The sequence below is a fragment of the Lissotriton helveticus genome, chromosome 9, assembly GCF_964261635.1.
Source record: "Lissotriton helveticus chromosome 9, aLisHel1.1, whole genome shotgun sequence".
NCBI classification, from domain to species: domain Eukaryota; kingdom Metazoa; phylum Chordata; class Amphibia; order Caudata; family Salamandridae; genus Lissotriton; species Lissotriton helveticus.
Window position 1 is genome coordinate 1,238,712,509 of NC_136070.1, and position 23,246 is coordinate 1,238,735,754.

The window sequence follows — 23,246 nt, forward strand, 5'->3', positions numbered from 1 at the left end:
ATAACACAGAAGAGTCAAAAAATTCAGGTTTCGACTACTGTGCAGATATTTCACCCTCATCCATGGACCCTTGAACCAAAGGAAGGCAAGTCCAACACAGCATAGTTAGAGGAGGTAGCATCTATCCGGTAGTATGTAGGTTAGCATTATTTGCATATCGTATACTCATCTGGGAAACAGTGAAGCGCTAAACAATGCTGCAAATCCAGGGTAGGGTACAATTGTTTACAAAAGGCAGGCGCTGTGTACATGTTAGTGTGCTGGAGGTAATGCCCCTGAAGATGAGTCTTCAGTTTCTTCCTGAAACTGCCTTAGGGACAGAGCTGTTCTGATGTCATTTAGGATATTGTTCCACATTCGAGGTGCGTAGAAGGCCTATCTTCTGTTTTTTCTGCTTGTAACTCTTTATCTTCGATCTGGTGATGTCCTGACTCCAGGTGTGGCTGTGTCTTCCAAAGGTGGTTAGAGGCCTGGCTAGGCGTGTCAGAGTTTAATTCTTGATGGCCTTGTATGTGAAGCAGCTGGCCTATCGTATTGAAACCGGAGATCATCAGAATGTTGCGGTTATTGACCCTAGAGATTAGATGAATGCCTGTTTAAAGAGTTCAGTTTGCTGGACCTTTATGGTTTTATGGACACAAGGTGTGGCACTCTGGTCCCAGGCTGGAATTCAAGACATTTCAGAGTTCTAGACCTTGCGCAACCATAGATCGTCCTTTTCTTCGTTTAAATGTTTGAGATAAGGTGTAGATTTTAAATATAGAACCAACAGAGCTGCTTATCTTTCTCTCTGTAAATTATATACTTATTTCTTGGCACCATCTTAGGCTTACTTGTGGGAACTTGCAGGGAGTAACTATAAAATATAGGAAAAAAGCTCATAAAAAACTTCAGAGCATGTTTTGAATTGAGAATGGTCCAAGTCTGCAGACATTTGTTGATACCTGTTAGGAACACTGGAGTTGTTCCAATTACTAACCAATACGTTTATTGCACATAGTCTTTCTTCCTCACTCCAGTCCTTAATTTTGAGCTGGTCTCCTCCAACAGACTACTTTCCTTTTGTTCTATTTCTTTTTTGTTTTTGAGAAAGAAGAGTACCATCTCTGGGTAAAGGGCCCATCTTCTCTCTCAGAAATCTTGTAATATCCAAGGTACCTGGCTCAAAATACCACTCCTAATGATTGTGGAACAAATGATAGAAAGACTCAGAGTGATGGAATTACTGATAGGTAATAAGAACATTACCTATTTGTTTCCTTCTTCACTCCAGACCTTCCTTTTGGGGCATACCCAAACTCCTTCCTTTTCCAGTAGCAATAACACATAAAAACCAGAATAAATGCTCAGGAGAAAAAGTATTGATATCCAAATTAATAGCAACAGTTACAACTTCACAGCTGCAGAGAGTACATTTGCCCCTACAATTTCAGAACCATCAGTATCTCCGTGAATTCTATAGTGATTCACAAATGAAAGGTGGCGCACACTTTGCTGCTTTACAGATCTCTACCATTGAAGCTTCCTTAACTTTCACCAGGGAAGTGGACATGCTTCTAGTAGATCTACCCTGAACGTCAACTCCCCCACAGCAGGGTACGGTCAACTGTTTTCTAAATATGCACAACCTAATTAGAGACCGAATCCATCTACTACATGATGAAATAGATTGGATCAAACTTTTCCTTGCGGAACAAAAAATATAAATAAGAAATCTGCCTTCCTAAAGGGAGAAACTCTACCCAAGTATTTAGAAATTGCTCTCTTTACATTCAAAGCGTGGAGACACAGTTCCTCCTCTGTAACTGTTTCTGTGATAAAATCTGACAGAATCACTTTCCTTCTACATTTGAAAGTTGGGATTGACTTAGGTAGGAAAGAAGTGCTTATCTTCAGGGCCAGTCTGTCAGAAAAAAAGAAACATGGCGGTCTGCAGGTCCAAGCCCCCAACTCTCCCGCTCTCCTTGATGACATAATCACCACTAGAATAAATTGCTCCAGGTTAAGAAGTGCAGTGGTTCAAATGAATTTTTCTGAATGGGATCTAAAAGAAATCCACCCCAATCTGAAACCAGTTTCTTCAATGTTTGTCTAGCCAAAGAAACGCCTGAGCATTCCGCAACTCAAAGATAACAAGTCCCATGCCCCAGTACAGGGTTCCCTCAAGGCTCGCATCACAGGGCCTTTAATGTTAAGGGTTGCACTGCCAATCCCAATGAAAGCCCCCCTCTTTTAAAAATCTAGAATGTAGTCCTCACTACAAGTAACAGGGTCACGGTCATTCTTTGCACCCTGTTTCTGGATGAAGACCAATGCCGAAAATAGAGCTGAAGGGTAAAAGATCTTCTTGAGAAATGAACTGGGAAAGCTAGTTCCCTGGATAACCCTTTCTGCTATAGGTTGATCCTCTCAACTCTCCGGCCATCAATTTCAGATGAAAAAGAACTCACCTGCTCATTACTGAGGATGATAAGGGAGACGAGACCGAGGTAGAATCCAATCCTGATCCTTTTCCATCTGATGCAGAAGGAGGAACTTGGAAGAGCAGAAGAACCTCAGGGCTGGTTGAAAACGTGTTCTTCTCTTTCCCTGTTTCTATTCATCATATGAGGAGACACTTGATACAAATGGTTTATTTCTCCCTGTATACGGAAAAGCGTGTTTCCTGTCCTTGAACGCGTTGGTCACATTAGCGTCTGGATACTCTACAAACAATTTTACTACTGAAAATGGAACTTTCAAGACTGCAGTCTTTTCAGAATTCTCCACTTTCTAGTCTCTTTCTCCACAGCTAATGCCAGGCTAAAACCCCTCCTCCAGCAGTTAGTGAGGATGCCTTAAGGACCATGTTTAGATAAAGAGGACCATCCCATGAAACAAAGGAAGAAATCTGGATTGTTGCCCCCTGTTATCTAACATGTTTTAACAATCCCCTCCTTCCTGCATTGTCTTTCAAAGTTGTTAACCAATGATTTGGCCGTATAAACCGAATAGATACCACCCTTATAACAGCGTTTATGGTGAAGTCTTCTTGAGCGCTGCTTCTGTCTTTTTGTCCACAATGTCGGAATGAGAAGGAGTCTCCAGACTTACTGGCGTCTTTCCTGTTGCAAACGTTGCACCCACCTTGACAGCAGCAGGCAAAACTGAATCTTCATCTTCAGTGAGATATTACTTCTGCATGAATCTTGGAATGGTCAGGTGGTTCAGGTCTGTGCAAAACCGGGAATTTCATCTCTTCAGGCAAAGGGAGAGCTGGCTCAGGTTGCTTGTCACATAGAGGAAACAGAAAAGAGATAGTCTGATGGTTGGATTCAACAAATGGAAAATCCCAATTATTCTTCACATGCGCCTGAATTTCTTCCACTTCTAATCTTTTAACACATTTTCCTTTAGACGAGGTGGAAGAGGAACAAGAAGAAAAAGAGGAATCAATTCACTCTTTGCTCCTTCTTGTTTTCATCTTCGCTTTATCAGCCCCTAAGACCTCCTCTGCAACCTTTTTGACCATTCTTTCCACCTCAGACTTCCTGTAAGCTGTTTCTGCTTTTGTTGAGCGTAGAGACCCCCTTCTGGGAGATCATATCTCATTAGATCCATGCTCCTCTAGTTTATTTCCCTCACCAATCACAACCTAAGTATAGTCTGCTTCACTCCTTGGTTTGCCCTTAGGTGGTGCTGTTGACTAAAAAAATCTTGAAGCAGGGCTTTGCACTACTCACTCTTATGAAACCCTGCCCTGGTTACCACAGTAAGTCATCACTTTCCAGCAGCCTACGTGGGGAGAGGCACTCTGGTAAGATAGCAGTTGATGCCATCCAGTTCACCAGAGGAAGCCTATCTGCACGCTTCATGGTGATCATTGTCCTACTTCTCAGAGGTGGCTAGAAATATCATCGGAGAGCCTTGCCAGCTCACTCCTTAGCAGGCGTTTTTCTTTACCACATTTTGATCCTTACTGATTTTCATTTTTCAAGTTTTGCAACACCTGCACTGCTCTCAGAATGCAACATTTAGGCCTATGTTATATTTTTTAGGCTGTATTTTGTTGAAAGGGAGGCAGCAAGGAGTAATTCACATACATCCTCTCCCTCCTGTACCCGTGTGTACTGCTCCTGCTGCCCTTTTCTGTACCGTCTCTGTACTGACATTTGGAAACCAGTGTTTGGTACCCATGTTCATCCGTTCTTCCGGCCACTATACAGCGCTCCATTGCTTTGTAGCTACATTCACAGCGTATAAGTGCCCCCACATCTCATGCATTCACTTAGAATATACAACATGAGCCCTGTTAACAGAAGAACCATAGTAAAACTAACAAGTGAATTGTCATTCTGTTGAATAAAAGGTGTAGCTAACACAGGAGGTGGTAAGTTTTTGAAGAGGCTTTGCAGTTGTGCCTGCTTTTGTGGGCATGGAGAACCCCAAGATTTAGACACCCCAAAATGTATTTCAATCCAAATCGCCCACAATTCATTCAATGACTCAGAGACGTTATTAAACGTCAATTTCGTGAGGCAATGTGTCCCCAAGTTAAGGCACCTCCCAAACATCACAATAATAAAAAATAGAGTTGATTAAATAAAGGGCCGAAAGTCATTAACTGAGTTCTAGATCAGTTGACTACTCAAGAGTTTTATTACAAAATTTGAAAACTAGCATTTGCAATGCAATAGGCCTTGTATTACTGAAAGTTTGAGCTATTGGCGTTTCTTAGTTATAATAATGCAACGCAAATAGCTCAAACTTTCAATAATGCGAGACCTATTGCATTGCAAATGCTTTTTTTCTATTTATTTACTTTTTAAAGAACTGTAGCACCAGTGCTTTAGCTTAAGATGTTTGAAGCTAAAGAGTGGGTACCACGATCGTAACAAAAGTAAAGAAATAGAAAAAAAAGACATGCAGCCGCATTTTTTTCTATTTATTGACTTTTGAAGCAATCCCGGCACCCGCGCTTTAGCTTAAGATGTTTAAAACTAAACCGTGGGTGCTGCCATGGCTACAAAAGTAAACAAATGGCGACCACACGCTTTTTAAAAATGTATTGACTTTTGGAGCAATCGCAGCACCTGCACTTTAGCTTAAGATGGCTAAAGCGCGGGTGCCGCAATTGTAACAAAAGTGAAGAAATAAGTTAAAAAAATGGTGCACAGGTACATTTTATTTTCTATTTATTTACTTTTGAAGCAATCGTGGGAGCAGCGCTTTAAGTTAAGATGTTTAAAGCGGGGCGTGCCGCGAATGTAACAAAAGTTTTAAAAAAATAGGAAAAAAATGCACGCAGCAGAGTTTGGGAGCCGCAAATAAGAAAAGAAAGTGATTTAAGAAAATAGTGCTCACAGGCTGTCATTAAAACATGTAGAGTAACAATGCATACAACAAGGGCAGTCCTCACGGGAGCCTACAACAGGAGAAAAGGAGGTACTTAGGAGGGACTACTAAGCCTATTGACATATCAAAAGCCACCATTTACAAAGGACAGTAACAGGAGCCAATTAAAAAGATGGGCAAAAAATGGGCAGAGATTACAGTCCACACCTGAATACAGCATTTCTCGAAGAGACAGCGCAAGCGCTTCCTAGGTGAGACCTAATACGATGTTAGAGTCAATTCCATAAAGGCTCCCAGTGGATAGGGTAATGCAGAGAAAGACATAATAAGAAATTAGTTTGAGTCTCAAATGAGCAGCAAAATCAAGAGAAAGACGGAGAGCATTCATACAGCGTCTAGGTCTCCAGGATAGTCTTTGAGCTTACCCCCAAAATCGAGGGTTGTCATATATTATTTGTGCATAATACATTTACAGACCTTCCAAATCAATGTATTGTGTGCAAAAGGGCCATTTCTTAAGCAAATCAGAGCACATCTTAATTCGACGTCATATTGCCTCGGCCTCTAAGCACTATCGCACTACATGAATAATAATTTTGCCCCCTCTATGCTAATGCCATCTGAAGATGGTAAAACAAATTAGATACATGAACAACAAACAGCGTGTTGTATGAATGAATGGGGCACAGTGAAGCAGCAGAAGGGCTTGAAATGTAGTTACAGTTTGGGACTGAGCCAGGGAAGGTTTAGTGAAAACAGCATAAACAATGAAGGTAGAAACAAACAAATAATATTCTGTTTGCCTGTAGGCTGCAAAAATAACAAGAAGAGAGATGGGCATGGGGAGGCAAGTGAAGACACATAAAAATCCATTTTGGATAGCATGACTGACAGGTTCTAATTGAGGCCTTGTTAACAAAGGTCAGGAACATACACTTCTGACTGCCATAGAACATTTCTATAAAATAAAGATCTGCCCAATGTCAGTGTGTACATGTAAAATTTCTTTTTGCACGTTGTTAATTTGCACGGAAACACAACTACGTAAAAATCGTCTACACTTTGCCTACTAACCCCTTGAGACAAGAGAACTTCCACTCACCTGAGCCTAGATGGCACCATGGTATAATGAGAACACAGGGCAAGCGGTCCAGATTGAAAACAAGCTCTGCAATGCCTCTGTGCTCAGCCCTGTCTGACAGATGTATTCTGCATAAACAAAACCTTACCATGCCCCTCTCTGCTCAATACTGCCTGGCAGACTTCGCCTGCGCAAACAAGAGAAAATAATGTATTCACCGTGGATTTTTGCCAAAACTAATTTTGTTTGATTGAAAGGGGTGTTGATTCACTGAACCAGCTCCTAATAATGTAAGGGCATCCAAATGGGAGCTAAAAAAAGAAAGAGAGAACGTCTTACAACAGGTGTCTTATTTTGTGGCTCCTGCTTCTATTTATAAAGACTGACAGCATCTGCTTTTAATATTTGATGGTGTCTTGAAGCAAGGCAGCTCTGTCTCGTCTGAATTCGAAAGACTTGGAATCCTGCAGCAGCAAGTACATTTATCCTCTCTCCGTTTCCCTCTCCTCGGTCATTAACGCTAAGCAGCAGCCCTCTCCAAAGCAACCGAGCTGCACAAGTACCTCAAACAAAAGAAAGTGTTTGTGACTCTCTGCCAGGGGAACGTGAGGGTTCTCCTGTAAAAGCTGCCCTGCCTGCCTGCCAAGAGTAAACCCAAGGCAGTGCCACTTCAAGCCATGCCAGCAGATGTCTTTCCCACACCTCCTCCTGAATGGTCTGAGGAGGAGAGCTCTGAACAGAAAGCAGGAGGGGTAAGCACCAGGGCTTGTAGGGGAAATTCACGTCCACCGAGTCACATTGGTAGTTCTGGATGAACTGAAAGCGAAGCATGTTGTAGCTCCAAATCAGTAAAGTTGCAAATTGTGGATAAATGTGGCTTTTCCAGCCTGACTCCCACAGAATACTGTGGTATTGACATTTGGGATACACATGGAAACTGGCTGGTAGATGTGCCTTTGATCTGTATTGTGTAATGGATGGGTGGAGTGCGTGGTGCCAGTGAGTCCAAATTGGAATGTGAAATGCTGGAATGTCAGGGGTTTGGATGATTGCAGAATGCAGAGATAAGGTGACAGAAGAAGGGAAGACCACAAATCCGGACCAGGACAGCGTTTAGGTTTATTATGCTAAGAAAACGACCCACGAACATGCACGCAGATCAAGACAGTTTCAGGAGCTGTCAGGATCGCAGCTAGTAACCTAACCACTCTAGAACAATATTAACATTCCAAAAATGGTGCATATTAAAGAGACAGAATACATTCAAAATGCATTACCTAAGACACAATTACAACGCTACTTTACTTTTCACCCTTAAACAAAACAAACAAGATACATCATAATCTAACAATTGAACAGGTACCTTAATCTGACAGAATCTTGGTGTCAAGCTTTGCTGAACAACGTTGTTATTCTCAAACGACTTTGCAGAACCTTTTTAGAACATGAAATAAGAGGCAACAACAATCCTCAATGTAACAGGCAACAAATCAATCATAGTACTAAAAGAAACCGGTCAAACCAGGTCACTGTTTGTAATTTCTCTTTTAATCCATTCCTTTTCAGCAAGCACAGCCAATGCGTTTTGCCTAAACATAGGCTTCCTCAGGGCTGCAAACATGTAAAACACATATAACAAACATAGATCTGTACAAATACGAATCACATAAAAAACGTTTTTGACATCAAACACAACTAAATATCATATTACATCACAATAAATACAAAGCCTTAGACTCATCAGATGCCAATACAACAAGACAGAACAATAGCTAAGGTCTCAAAGAACACATAATCACAAGTATTTAGGCATAACATCAACAGGTTTTAAAAATCCATTTAAAATCTGTCTTTACTAAAACAACAATTTAAAAACGTATTCCAAACATTTTATCCATCACTTGTAAGCGACACATTTGTGTATACTCATACAACGATGGTAAAAAGAATAGACACAAGAATACACACCCACTAACTATGGACTACATCCACAGCCGAAATACGTGGGTGCCATTATCTGTTCTGACATTGCAGAAGCAGTAACACCATTTGAAGTCTGAGTATCAATCACACCATTTATTTATTTATTTATTCAGAGTTTTATATAGCGCGAACAAGATCTTTACAGATATCAGAGCGCTTCACAGAAACAGGGGGTGACGATAGCATGAGGGTGACGCGACATAATATTGGGTGCAATACAAACTTCAGTAGCATGATCGGATAGCAGTCATGTTCTAATAGAATGTCAGTAAGCAATCAGATAAGCGAAAAATAAAAGACGATACTGAGTCTTACATACCATTACGATAAAAATCAGGAGAACTTATACTATAAGTATCTAAAAGTTACAGGGAGCAAGGGGAAGGGGCCTCGATACAAAGTAGGCTAACATGAGTAGTCCAATAATAGATATTTAGTGAGTAGCATAACAGGATCGACTGACCATCATGTACTTGTGGTAAACAAGAGGAATAAACAAATCTAGATCATGCAAAATATGACATTATTTGACATTAGACAATCATGAAACCAGTAATATCCAAGCGGCACGAAAGTCAATGAGGAACAGACATTAAAGTTCAGGTGAACTTAGCCATGAGGATGGCTTTCACCTCTTTCTTAAAGAAGGCCGTGGAGGAGATAAGCCTGGTTTCGGGAGGGAGTGCGTTCCAGATCCTCGGCGCCATTCCTGAGAAGGAGCGTTTGTATGTTTTTTCCTTCCGGAATCTGCGAGGTTTCAATAGTAAGTTTTTTGAACTTCTATTGGATCTCGACCCTCCTGATATAGTTAGCTTTTGAGTGAGGTAGTTAGGTGCCTTGTGGTGTACAGCCGCGTGTGTCATCAAAGCGATTTTCAGTTGTATTCTGGCTTCAAAAGGCAGCCATTTCAGAGATTTCAAGTCAGGGGTTATATGAGAGTGTTTTCTTGAGCCCGTGATGAGTCTCGCGGCAGCGTTCAAGGAAGCTCTTAGGGGTGCAGTTGTTGCTAAAGGGAGGCCACTGAGGGTCACAATTCCATAGTCAATGCGGGGGATGACTAGGGCTTGAACTGCATTTTGGAAGTCTTTGGCTGGGAGGAAGGGTTTCAACTTTCTCAATGTGTTGATTTGGAAATTAGCTCTACTAATGTGCTGTTGCATGTTAAGCTTTGCGTCCAGTGTGACACCTAAGGATTTCGCGGAGTCCACGATGGTGGGCCGAACATTGAGTGCAGTTAAGTTGTTGAGCCAAAGTTGGATGGTGGTAGATTTTGCAGGGGGTGCTATCAGAAGGAACTCAGTTTTCAGAGCATTTAGTTTGAGGTGGTTGTCGGCCAACCACGATTGGGTCTTTGTGAGAGTGTAATTCAGGAGTTTGATATCATCCGGGGATTGTACCTTTAGGTAGAGTTGAGTGTCATCGGCATACATATGGAAGTGTACATTGGATGCTTGGAGCAAGGAGGCAAGTGGTTCCATGATGAGGTTGAACAGTGTGGGTGAGAGGGAGGATCCTTGTGGAACGCCTAAGTCGACTGGCACAGGCGAGGACAACACATTGTTAATCTTGAACTTCTGAGTCCGGTTATGTAGAAAGGACGTGAACCATTTGAGAACAGTCCCGGATAAACCCATTCTAGTGTTTAGCAGCTCAAGGAGGTTCACATGTTTGACCGTGTCAAAAGCTGAGGAAAGGTCAAGGAGGATGAGGAGGCATGACTCATTGCGATCAAGCATTTGGTGGGCGTCATCAATTATGTGAGTCATGGCCGTTTCCGTGCTGTGTTTCACTCGAAAGCCTGATTGGTGGGTGTTGAGGAGATCAAACTTGTCAATGTGTTCTGTAAGTTGAAGCTGTACACATTTTTCCAGCAGTTTGGCCAAGGTGGGGATGTTTGTGATGGGACGGTAATTGTTTAGGTCAGACGGGTCAGCTGTGGGTTTCTTGAGAATGGGCGTGACTTGCCCCACCTTGAGTGAGTCCGGGATGAGACCTTGTTGAAGGGAGCTGTTAATGATTTTGGTCCAGAGTGGGAGGAGCATGGTGGTGAAGTCTTTTACCGCGTTAGCAGGCAGGGGGTCTGTGAGGTGATTAGAGGGTTTCAGGGTACCGAGCAGTTTGAGTATTGCATCTTCTGAGTAGATGTCAAAGGAAGCCCACGATGCGTTGTTTTTTGGCTGGGCGTTAGACATTCTGATGTGCACAGGGTGTTGGCTTACATCATTGAGGAGATCATTCCTTATGTTGTCGGTCTTTTGCTTGAAGAAGGTGGAAAAGTCTTCACTGTGTGGGATATCGCTTGTTGGGTTGTTTGGTTGTAAGAGTTGCGGCTTTGTTTGACTCTTGACTAGTCAATAGTCATTTTCTGACTTAGAGACATACCCTCAGATACAGACACCTGACTGTGTTTTGCGGATGCATGCTGTTTTTTCATTGGACCTACACTTCTGATTGAGATTGGAGGATGCAGCTATTTCATTGGACCTAGACACCTGATTGAGTTTGGAGGATGCTGCTATTTCATTGAACCTAGACACCTGATTGAGATTGGAGGATGCAGCTTTTTCATTGGACCTAGACACCTCATTGAGATTGGAGGATGCTGCTATTTCATTGGACCTAGACACCTCATTGAGATTGGAGGATGCTGCTATATCATTGGACCTAGACACCTCATTGAGATTGGAGGATGCAGCTATTTCATTGAACCTAGACACCTGATTGAGATTGGAGGATGCAGCTATTTCATTGAACCTAGACACCTGATTGAGATTGGAGGATGCAGCTATTTCATTGGACCTAGACACCTCATTGAGATTGGAGGATGCTGCTATTTCATTGGACCTAGACACCTCATTGAGATTGGAGGATGCTGCTATATCATTGGACCTAGACACCTCATTGAGATTGGAGGATGCAGCTATTTCATTGAACCTAGACACCTGATTGAGATTGGAGGATGCAGCTATTTCATTGGACCTAGACACCTGATTGAGATTGGAGGATGCAGCTATTTCATTGAACCTAGACACCTCATTGAGATTGGAGGATGCTGCTATTTCATTGGACCTAGACACCTCATTGAGATTGGAGGATGCTGCTATATCATTGGACCTAGACACCTCATTGAGATTGGAGGATGCAGCTACTTCATTGGACCTAGACACCTGATTGAGATTGGAGGATGCAGCTACTTCATTGGACCTAGACACCTGATTGAGATTGGAGGATGCAGCTATTTCATTGGACCTAGACACCTCATTGAGATTGGAGGATGCTGCTATATCATTGGACCTAGACACCTCATTGAGATTGGAGGATGCAGCTATTTCATTGAACCTAGACACCTGATTGAGATTGGAGGATGCAGCTATTTCATTGAACCTAGACACCTGATTGAGATTGGAGGATGCAGCTATTTCATTGGACCTAGACACCTCATTGAGATTGGAGGATGCTGCTATTTCATTGGACCTAGACACCTCATTGAGATTGGAGGATGCTGCTATATCATTGGACCTAGACACCTCATTGAGATTGGAGGATGCAGCTATTTCATTGAACCTAGACACCTGATTGAGATTGGAGGATGCAGCTATTTCATTGAACCTAGACACCTGATTGAGATTGGAGGATGCAGCTATTTCATTGGACCTAGACACCTCATTGAGATTGGAGGATGCTGCTATTTCATTGAACCTAGACACCTCATTGAGATTGGAGGATGCAGCTATTTCATTGGACCTAGACACCTCATTGAGATTGGAGGATGCTGCTATATCATTGGACCTAGACACCTCATTGAGATTGGAGGATGCAGCTATTTCATTGAACCTAGACACCTGATTGAGATTGGAGGATGCAGCTATTTCATTGAACCTAGACACCTGATTGAGATTGGAGGATGCAGCTATTTCATTGGACCTAGACACCTCATTGAGATTGGAGGATGCTGCTATTTCATTGGACCTAGACACCTCATTGAGATTGGAGGATGCAGCTACTTCATTGGACCTAGACACCTGATTGAGATTGGAGGATGCAGCTACTTCATTGGACCTAGACACCTGATTGAGATTGGAGGATGCTGCTATATCATTGGACCTAGACACCTCATTGAGATTGGAGGATGCTGCTATATCATTGGACCTAGACACCTCATTGAGATTGGAGGATGCAGCTATTTCATTGAACCTAGACACCTGATTGAGATTGGAGGATGCAGCTATTTCATTGGACCTAGACACCTGATTGAGATTGGAGGATGCAGCTATTTCATTGAACCTAGACACCTCATTGAGATTGGAGGATGCTGCTATTTCATTGGACCTAGACACCTCATTGAGATTGGAGGATGCTGCTATATCATTGGACCTAGACACCTCATTGAGATTGGAGGATGCAGCTACTTCATTGGACCTAGACACCTCATTGAGATTGGAGGATGCTGCTATATCATTGGACCTAGACACCTCATTGAGATTGGAGGATGCAGCTACTTCATTGGACCTAGACACCTCATTGAGATTGGAGGATGCTGCTATTTCATTGGAACTTGCATTTACCACAAGAGAAGTCAGCTTAGAATCTGACTTTTCAAAATTAGCAACCCCCCTTCCCAATTGTTACAAGTGTGACTATTAATTTCAGCCTGGAGGGCAAAATGGTAACAAGATTACCTTTGTTCCACCATCTTTTTGTCATTTTTTTGCAGAGAAAATCTTGACTCTCCTTTCTTTACCTTAAAAGAATGTTTAATCAAAATCGAATTGCCAACCCCCATGTCTAATATTTTGATATTTCTTCTTTCAGATTTGTATTTGTTTATTTTGTTTGTAAACAACTCTATACCTCATTTACAGCATCATCTGACAACACATTCGAGTTGCAATTCGAATTTAACCAGCTTTGAAAAAGATTTGACTTCGGATTCCTCCCCTTAGTGATCTAAAAGGTTATACACCTGTAGTTGAATGTGGCAGAGTGCCCAAACCTTCTCCTTTAAGAAAGCTCTGGACATCATGCCCAGGTGACAAGGCAGTTTGAATACCTTCTTTCAAAAGACGGTTTGCTCTCTCTACCAGGCCATTGGCAGAAGGACTGTAAAGAGCATCTTGGAGAGTTTAATGTCATGCAGTTCCAAGAAATTATGCATTTCTGTAGACCCAAAATGAGTGCAGTCTTCTGTCGCAATCTCTCTTAGAGAACCCTCTGGATGGAAAACTTTCTCTAGGAAACAAATACAATTTTTAGTAGAAGATGAATTGACAAAAGCAAAATACAGCCATTTTGACAAATAGTCTACCAAGACTAATAAACTCCTTTTATTTGAGGATAAAAGATGTAATGGCCCTGAAAGTTCAACTTACACCGTGTCTCTAGGACAATCTGGGAACTGTACAAAATGTGAAGGGTTTTGAGCCATTTTCCAGTATTTGTCTGACACAATAGATTGTGACAAATATTAATTACAGCTATAGCTTGGCTCTCCACTGCAGGCCTCGAATAGTATTGTCTTAACTTCTTGCATGTAGCTGAAATACCTAGACGCCCTTCATGAGAAATCTTCTTAAAGCTTTTTCGTAAATCCTTTCGTGGTATTAAGACCGTGTTTCTAATGCATATCCCATTTTCACATGACACTTCAGAAGAAATTTAGAAATATGAGTGCAACCCCTTAACTTATTAGGAAGAGTTTCTTCAGAAAGGTCAACCTTCTCATCTGAAAACATCCTGTAATTCAGAATCACATGATGATGCAGACACCCAGTTCACCGAAACCCTTTCTCGTAGAAATCTCATCAATAACCGCGTCAGCACATTAATGTTTTTTTATCTGAATCTTTCAAACATTAAATCTGACAATCGTAAATGAGAAAGACAATCTGTTCGAAAGTTTCTGCAATTCTGTATGCGTTTGACATGCATGTCATACTCCTGTAATTTGGACAGGAGTCTAACTAATCATGCTGATGCTTCGCCCAAACCACTTAAAAGATATACAGAAAGTTGCTGATTATATAAACATCAAAAGCGGTTCCCCAGACAAAAGTTTTAAATTTTTGGACAGCCCACATACATGCCAATCCCTCTAGCACTCTAGTGCTGTATTTAGTTCCAGCAACCTGTAAAGTTCTTGACACAAAAGCAGCTGTAATCTCTTTACCTCGAACCCACTGACCAAACACTGCCCCTGGATCTTTCAGACTTGCATCACTGCAATAAAACGTTTTCCTTCGGGAACATAAGGACTCAACACAGGATAACTGTCCTAGAGGACCTGAGGGCATCACTTGTCCAAACAATTCAGAATGGTTAGAATGCAGTGAAATATGTACTGCAAGCTGGCCATGACATCACTGTTTGCAGAGGCAACTTTATTGGAACTATTAGCACCAGTGTGGTGCTTATACAGTAGATTTGGATAAGAGCAACTTGATTCTCTGGGGACATCTAGTTGCCCTTCATGGACATGCTCTTTGATGGCTCTAAGGTGTAAGAGAGAAGCCAGCAATTTAAATATAGTTGCACCACTGCATGATTCCTGGGATTGTTGTTGCTAACCCGCCAATACCACCAGCAATATAGATGGTTTAGGTGTTACTTAAGAGGCTTAGCATACTGGCAGCCAGTGCAGCAACACCAACACTTTCCGAGGCAGATTGCGCAGTGGTGGTTGAAACTGTTAACCCTTTAAGTGCTGCCGTCGGCCAACGGTCGTCACGGGCACTACCTCCCCAGTGCTGCGTGCGACCGCTGGACGTCCAGTTCAGCACTGGATAATGGACAGCGCAGCACTGGGGAGGTTTATTTACGAAGCTCCTAAGGTGTCAACACCAACAGAGTGAGAAATCTTCTACTTCTTAGTCCCCTGCTGCAGTGGCCACCATTTCTCAGTGATTGCCCTCTCATACCCATAGCCAGCAAGTAAGGGGCAGAATCTGTTATTCCTTCTCTTGCTGGAAACCCATCACGCCAGACGATGGGATGTACAAATTATTCTGATGGGCCTACCGCCTTTTTTTTCATCCACTCCCTATATACCCCCCACAGCTGGATAGACTTCTTCAGATCATACGTCCATTTTAATGCAGGAAGTCAATCTCCTTCTGGTGAAGGATGCATTCAAGAGAGTACCAAATGCCACAAGGCTTTGTCACTCTCGCCTCGTCAGTAAGGCAAACAAGAAGGGGGCTGCAGGCCTGCTTTGTAGCTCCAGTTCTCACTTTGGTGCAAATTCTCTCTGCGCTGAATCCAGGAGACTGGACGGTGTCCTTAGACTTCCATGATGTGTTTTTTCATATACCAGTCCTGCAGTTCTACAGTTATCTGTGGTTCATGGTGGGATTGGAATATTTCCAATTTGTGGCGCTTCTTTTTGGCCTCATCTTAGCCCTTGGGTGTTCACGAAAGTGATGGCATTGATCACTGAGCACCTTCCAACATGGGGGATACATGCACTCCTCTACTCGACGACTGGCTGCTCAAGACCGGCTCACTGCAGTCACATGCAGGCCACCTCGGGACAACAGCCAGTCTCTTAGCTTCCCGAAGGCTCTCCATCAGCCAGGCAAAGACCCACCGGAGTCCTGTGCAGAGGATTCCCTTCATAGGGGTTATCCTGGACACTGTGGCGTGCAAGGCATTTCCACCTCCACAGCAAGTCTGGAACCATCAGGATATGATCCTGATGTTATCTTATGAGTAGAAAAGCAATTTTCCAGGTCAGTCAATACATGTCACAAGAAACCATAGACTCAAAACGTTTGTACATGAGAGAAACGTGAGATTTAAATTACACTAAACAGATGCATCTGTACTTAGAGTGTGGGGCTGTAATAATAGTTATGATGGATACTCTTACCGCAGATTCCTCACCTTTTCGAATTTCCCCCGGGCCAAGGGTGAATCCGGAATTTTTTCATAGCAATGCTTCCTGTGCGCTGGAATGTGGTGCCATTGGATTTCTCAGAGATGTTGCTCCACCTCTAGAAGTGACAGTGCGCAGCCTGTATAAAGGCACCACCACTGCATGATAATGTCACAATCACAGTGCGTGGCATGAGGTAGCCCACCTGTAGGGGGTTGGGCGCAGGAACTGGCAGCACTTGCCCATGGGGGCACAGCACCTGTTGGGGTTAGGGCCCTGAAGCCATGGACATCTTACTTTAAATTAAAAAAAAAACACAGAAGTTCACTGAAAAAAAACAAAGGTTAAAGTGAAGTGATAGTTAAGAATTGTAATATCTTACTTTACATTTTTATTAAACCCAAAGGTTAAAGGCATGTTATAGTTGGGTGAAAATGTCTGTTAAAACATAACTTTTTGTAAATGACAAAATTACTGAAATTCCCCAGTTACAGTTATCTAGATTAACTATAACTTGTGCCCTAAAATAATGTTGCGCCCATGCTTTTCACATATAACATCACTCATGACATGATCAATGACCAGTGGCGGATCTTCCGCTAAGGCGTAGGAGCGTGGCCCCACTGCTTTGCAGCAGTGAAATAAAGAAAAAATAAAATGATAATAACTCAAGGTTATTATCATTTAATGTTTTCCTGCTGCAGCAGCTTTGTGGGCGGGGCAGCTCTGGTGACAGAGGAGCAGAGGGAGGAGTGGTGGCCCACTGTAAGTGCCCTTGACTGTCTGGCCGCCTGTCTGGGGCAGGCAAAACAGTCATGCCCACTTTGCATGTTCTTCATTCAGGCTGCATTACAGCCTGAGTGGCGAACATGCCCGGGCTCCCATTCCCTGACTGAGCACCAAACCACAGCGCTTAGACCAATCACAATGCTGCATTGCAGCGTTGTGATTGGCTCAGGGGATCTTGGGTGCTTCCTGTTCCATTCCGGCCAGGAGAGATGATGGAGGAGAGATGCAGCAAGGAAGTACTTTTTTTCTTCTTTTTTACGCCCTCTTACCCCCTTCTTACCCCCTTACCCCTATCTGTGCCGGTCACCACTGTCAATGACTGTATTGATACCATCCCTAATGACATCTGAAATTATGTTATTGATATCGCTATGCATGCAGGACACGATTTATAGTTCCTCTAGGGCACGAGTTTTAGTTATTTCAGATTTTCAGTGGTTTCGTTACTTTAAAACATGTTGTTTTAGCTGACATTTTTATCCAACTATACCGTCCCTTTAACCTCTGTTTATTTCAGTCACTATATATAGAACTATGTGTGTTAAGAGAAATATATATGTTAATAGAAACAGATTTAGTACTAAAACAAAGTTTTATAATAATGTTAAGGGAAGGTTGGAATTTATGAAAAGATGTTTTGGCCAGAATCTACTACATAGAAATAAAAGATGTTTTTGAAAAGTAATATTTGCTGAAGATGTTTTGGAAAACATTGTTAATACATAGCCATACAATTGTTCTTTGTTGTACTGATATTTCTTCAAAGTATTAGCACCTTTGAAACTATACTGTTTAGAAGCAATGGCTACACTGTGAAACGTTGGAGGCTGCATGTCCTTAAATAGATCTTAATAGTAATCAGGTAAGGCCAAGTCTAAGGGTCAGCAGGATTGTGTGATCGTGTTGTTAGTAATCTTCCTACCTCTCATACGTTCTTGTTGTTCGCAGCTCTCTCCAGAGAACGTCTATGAGGTCCTATGCGTGGCAGACATGTACCTATTGCCTGGTCTGAAGCGGCTGTGCGGCAAGACCCTGGCTCAAATGCTGGATGAAGACAGCATTGTCCACATCTGGAAAGTAGCAAAGCTCTTACAACTGACGAGACTGGAAGACCAGTGCACAGAATACATGGCAAAAATAATTGAGAAGGTACTGAAACGTTGAGGCTCAATTAGATAAGAATTCAAGCGGGATCTTTCAAATATTTACAAGGCTGGACTAATGTTAGCAAACATTAAGGGCAAAGACTATTTAGTAAATAGTCTTTGCCCTTAATGTTTGCTAACATTAGTCCAGCCTTGTAAATATTTGTAAATATTTGCAATCAATGTCTTTTTTCTGTCAGCAATTTTTTCAAATTATAGAAAATACAAAATGATTGACACAAAATAATGGTGTCCAGGGAAGCGATAATAAAGTGTTTCTTACCCTATATCAAAAAATTGTATTGAGTAACTGTGGTTTGGGCATTTTGTGTTGTTTCACTATGTATAAATATCGGCATACAGGTTTGCCGTGTTCAGCTGTGCAATTGGTTGGGGTGAGATGTCGCCCCATTTTCCAATTTCGTTTAGTAAATTCGGTGCCTTTGGGCTTGGCACCGCTTCCGATTTGCACGCAATCTTGGAATTACATTTTGGATAAAGTTGGAGAAAAGTTCAAATAAACGGTGTGCACCCTGTTTTTTCAATATAACATTCATACCTTTAGTGACTAAGGCATATTCTTCACTTCGTAGGTAGAAACGGTTTGGAATGTAGACAAGTTAGTGGCATCACATGGCTCATGACAGGCGTTGGTGCCCTTTTAATGTGGTGTTGAATCCTCCCTTTCCTGTTCTTGTAGAAGTTGATTTGTGGCTGAATATTTCTCATTTGTTTGGTGAGCATGGGTGTTGTGGCATTAATAATGAAATGTCTGATGGAATTGTTGGGTGGTCTGCTTTGATTGCAGAGTGGAGTCATTTCATAGCGGGGAGGTCATATGGCAGCTGTGTGTGTCCAATTCTTCTCCTTGCATTGGATGGCTAATTTGCGGTTGGCAGGCATCTAACTTTAGCTAGTAGTGGATAGCTTGGCTTTCGCTGAGTTCCCGTTGACTGTACCATGGTGTTGTTGAAGTCTCAAAATCTGTGTTTGGGTCTGGTTCAGTTGCCAAGGCTATCAGGTCTTCATAGCGGTCATCTTAAGGAAATTACTTGAAGGATCTGCTCATCATTGTAGTCATCTTTTGTTGGCCCAAAGCATTGCAGAGGTGTCGCTTTTGTTTATGGTGGCTTGGTTGGTTCAATCGAATAGGCTGTCATATGGATATATATAAAGCGATACAAAAGGGGATGATGGACGGAGCGCTTGAACAAATCAAACACTCACCCCCAGTCAACTGATCTGGGTTTAATCCATCACCATTCTTTAGTTCACTCAGCCACCCCAGTTCAGACATGGCTATAAGCAAATCAGTCTGACCCTGTGCCTCATGGGAACAGTCCAGCCCGAACTGCCAAGCCATGTCTTCCCTGGACCGGAAACAAGCATCCTGGGATATATATATATACAGTAAAATATGTCTAACCTAAGTCCTTCCGAGTCATCTTCTTAGTATGGAATGTACCCTGTTTAACTTATAATGTAACTCTCTGAATCTATGGTCAATCTGCTGAGCCATGGGGATGTCATCAGTAAATTTCCTTTTTCTATTCATATTCCTGTGATTTGGTAATACTCGTACACATATAATATATACTTGTTTAGACAAGTAGTGTATTTTTTTTTTAAATAAATGACTGCCTTGAATTCAGTGATCGGGTGAGTAATGTGTTCACTTAATTTTGGGGACTCATTTTCACCTGAACTAGAGATTTTTCTGGACAGATGAGCTTGCCTAATAAAACAGCACCTTAGTATGTGAGGCATGGTGGTGCCTGCCATGAACTTAGATTTTTCATGATACACATAATACATATTTGAAAATTGATGTGGTCATTTTTTCTGCAACTCTAACGTACTGGGGGCCAGATGTAAGACCCGTTTTGCATGCGCAAACGGGTTTGCGACCCGTTTGCTAATGCAAAAACACTACAGGGCCATGTACAAACACTATTTTGGAACTCACTAAAAATTGCGACTTGCAAAATAGTGTTTTTGCAACTCGCTACTAGCAAGAGGTGTTCCCTTCCTAAAAGCGACTCACAAGCTATGTATGAATATTTTGCGAACACAATTGAAGTCGCGAAACACTCACAAATTACCGCCCTCTTCAAGAGGGTGGTAGTGCAGTCACAAATGGAAAAGGGTCCCCTTTGTGACTGGCTCTAAAAACATTTTTTAAGGGCAGGCAGTGGTCCCATGGAACACTACCTGCCCTTAAAAAATGAAACTAAAACGTTTTGTTTTTTTAAATGCATCGGGATGTCCCAGACACAGAGGTCTGCTGAGCCCAGCAGGCCACCATCCATTCCCAATGGGGTCGCAAAATGTGAGTGGCTCATGCATGAGCCTCACATTTTGCGACCCCATTGAGAATCGCTAACAGTGTCTCTGATATTGTTGTACATTGGCTTTTGCGGCTCGCAGATTGCGACTCGCAATCTTTCACAATTTGCGAGCCGCAAAAGTCAATGGTCTTACATCTGGCCCTGGGTGTCAGAGGTAGGGGTCAATATCTCACACGTGCAGCTCATTCCTTGCTTTATATGGACTTACATATTCTAGAAACTGGTTTTAATATCCTACATTGGCTAAATTAAATGAGAAATTATTCAAGGATTACTAAGAGTAGAAATAATTTGAATCTTTGGGTGAAGTACAGGGACTTGACCTAGGAAACCTTGCCAAAACAGTAAGGGTGGGCGATTAACTCCACTCCACCTGCGGCGTTTGCGGAGTTTTTGAACTCCGCGGTCTGTTTGGAGGTCACCGATGCCACATAGTTGGACTTAACTCCGAAATGGTGGATATTCACGGTGGCGCCGCCCAGCCGCCAGTCTCTCCTAGACGCCACTGCTTTCCTGCTGGCTGCTGCACACTCTGCTGAATGGGGAGGAGCCTGAGCTGCCCTGTCTCGGATTCAATGCGGGATCCAGTTTAGTGCAGCAGCTAGCCCCCAACTCAAGGACAGCAAGAACTGAGCTGTGCATGTTGTATTGCGTGAAGGCGAGCCTGTCCCATGATAGGGTCAGGGTGCCTTCAAGCAGTACGACATGCACACTGTAGTTCTTGCTGTCCTTGGAGTTGGAGGTTAGCTGCTGCACTAAGCTGGCTCCCGCATTAAATCCGGGCTGGAGTAGTGGAGGCTCAGGCTCCCTGTTCAGCAAAGTGTGCAGCAGCCAGCAGGAAGGCAGTGGCGGATAGGAGAGACTGGCGGCCGAGCTGCACCCCATGGAGAGCTGCCAATACCCACCATGTGAAGGAGGTACGGTCAAGAGGCCTTACTACGTGGGGATTGCACGCACGGAGGCACAAAGCGACCAAGCAAAGAAGGTCTCAATTGGTGCAAGTTACTTCGCCAGGATGCCGAACTCGGCAGAGTTTTCCAGTAACTTTGTGGCGATCCACAGAGTACAACTCCACGAGCTCCGCCCAGGCTTAAAAAAGAGTATCTAAATTGAAATGTATTTGAAGCTTCCTAACGAGCAATTGCATTTGCTGAGGACGAGAGACAGGCCAAAAAGTTGCCCTGGGTTGTTGAAGGCAGAAAGCCCCAGTGCCCTTCAACCTACAAAAAGGCATGTGCCTATCATAGCCATAGGGGATTCCAGGAAAACTGCAAGGAAGTAGCACACCAAGCTTCCAAGCATTGCTTAATTTGTGCCAGTGGTTTGCGGTGCTCTGAGCCAGCACTTAATTGTTAGCACCGGCGCTAGTGACAGTCCACCACATGGGAGCGCTGTCTTTTTTATTTTGAGATGAGCACAACAGCTGTGTTTATTAAGTCAGCGTACACTGAAAAGGAATAATACCAGCCTCTCACGCCATTATAATATTTTTATGTGGCCTGGAATACTCTGAATTGTCACACTTGTATAGTTTAATGGTTAGGTGTTGTTTTGGTACTGTCATTGGCAGCGCTGGCTGGGTACGGGTGGTGTAGGCTTCGAAGAAGGGCCCCCAAGGGTTACGTGAAAGCAAAGTACTACTATGTCTGCCACTTCCATAAAACATTATAAGGGAACAAAATGAAAGCCACTATCTTGTCATCAGCAGCAAAAAAAGCGAGTGACACCTAAGAATGGAGCTTTTTCATAGGACGACCAAGAGACTCTATTGTAGGTCACACATTGTGACTGTTTTTAGACTATTTGTTTTTGTGGAAAATTAGGTATTCTCTGTATTTGTTTTCGCTGCTGTTATTAGAAAATGAGAGACTCGCCCCTGACACAAAATGTTTGTAGCTGCAGATACACATGCTTTGCCTACTCCTGCTATCTAGTGGTGGGTGCGGATGTCTGCACGTTGTTTTTGTTTGAAGCATCTTTGGTCACAAGAGGTCCTGTGGCCCCTTCTTCAGCCCACGATGCACCAGGAAGACTTCACCTCAGATTGTGTTTTTTTCCGCACTAGCTTTGAAGGTTCAGTTTTTTGGAGCTCACTGCAATCTAGTTGCCACTTAGCATTTTACTCTCTCAATCGCAGCATAACAGTTCTCATGAAGACAGCTAACAAGACAGCGATGTATTAGATCGGAAGCAAGAGGTGGATTCGCTCCTCCCAGCTATCGGCGCTGGCACAAAACATTGACATTGGGCCATTCAGAACCATATATTCCTTATAGCAGAGCAGTGGTGGACAACAAATTTACAGACGTGTTGAGCAAGACGCATCAAGCCCACGAATAGGGGATGAGTCCTCAATTACTTCAACAAATGGGGCACTCCCACAATCAATCTGTCGCCACCGGGCAGAATGCCTACGCTTCATCCCCAGGTGCCCAAAGTCCATGGGCAATGAGCTGAGAATTGATTGATGTGGAAAATTTTCCCATGATTTTTCTCTACTGCATCGTAGCCCATACCTTGCAATGAGAATGAGGGAAGCATTGATGAACCTCATGCTCGTGGCATCAACTTCCGCAAGACCGCCTCTGTATTCGCTGATGCTAGAAGTATTGGTGCATCCTCAGGAGAAGCTACTGCTGAGACCAGATCTCCTCACTCAGCATCAAGGTCAGCTCAGATATCCAAATCGCAGGCAG

General features: G+C 42.9%; 1 protein-coding gene across 1 annotated transcript in view; it reads left to right on the plus strand.

Annotated features, from left to right (window-relative positions):
* The window catches only part of ABTB1 (ankyrin repeat and BTB domain containing 1), a 178,696-nt gene that overhangs the window by 143,558 nt on the left and 11,892 nt on the right, over positions 1-23,246 (plus strand). The window contains exon 11 of the mRNA XM_078661736.1: positions 18,006-18,206. Within this exon, the coding sequence (XP_078517862.1) occupies positions 18,006-18,206 (201 nt within the window). The remainder of the gene's footprint in view (positions 1-18,005; positions 18,207-23,246) is intronic.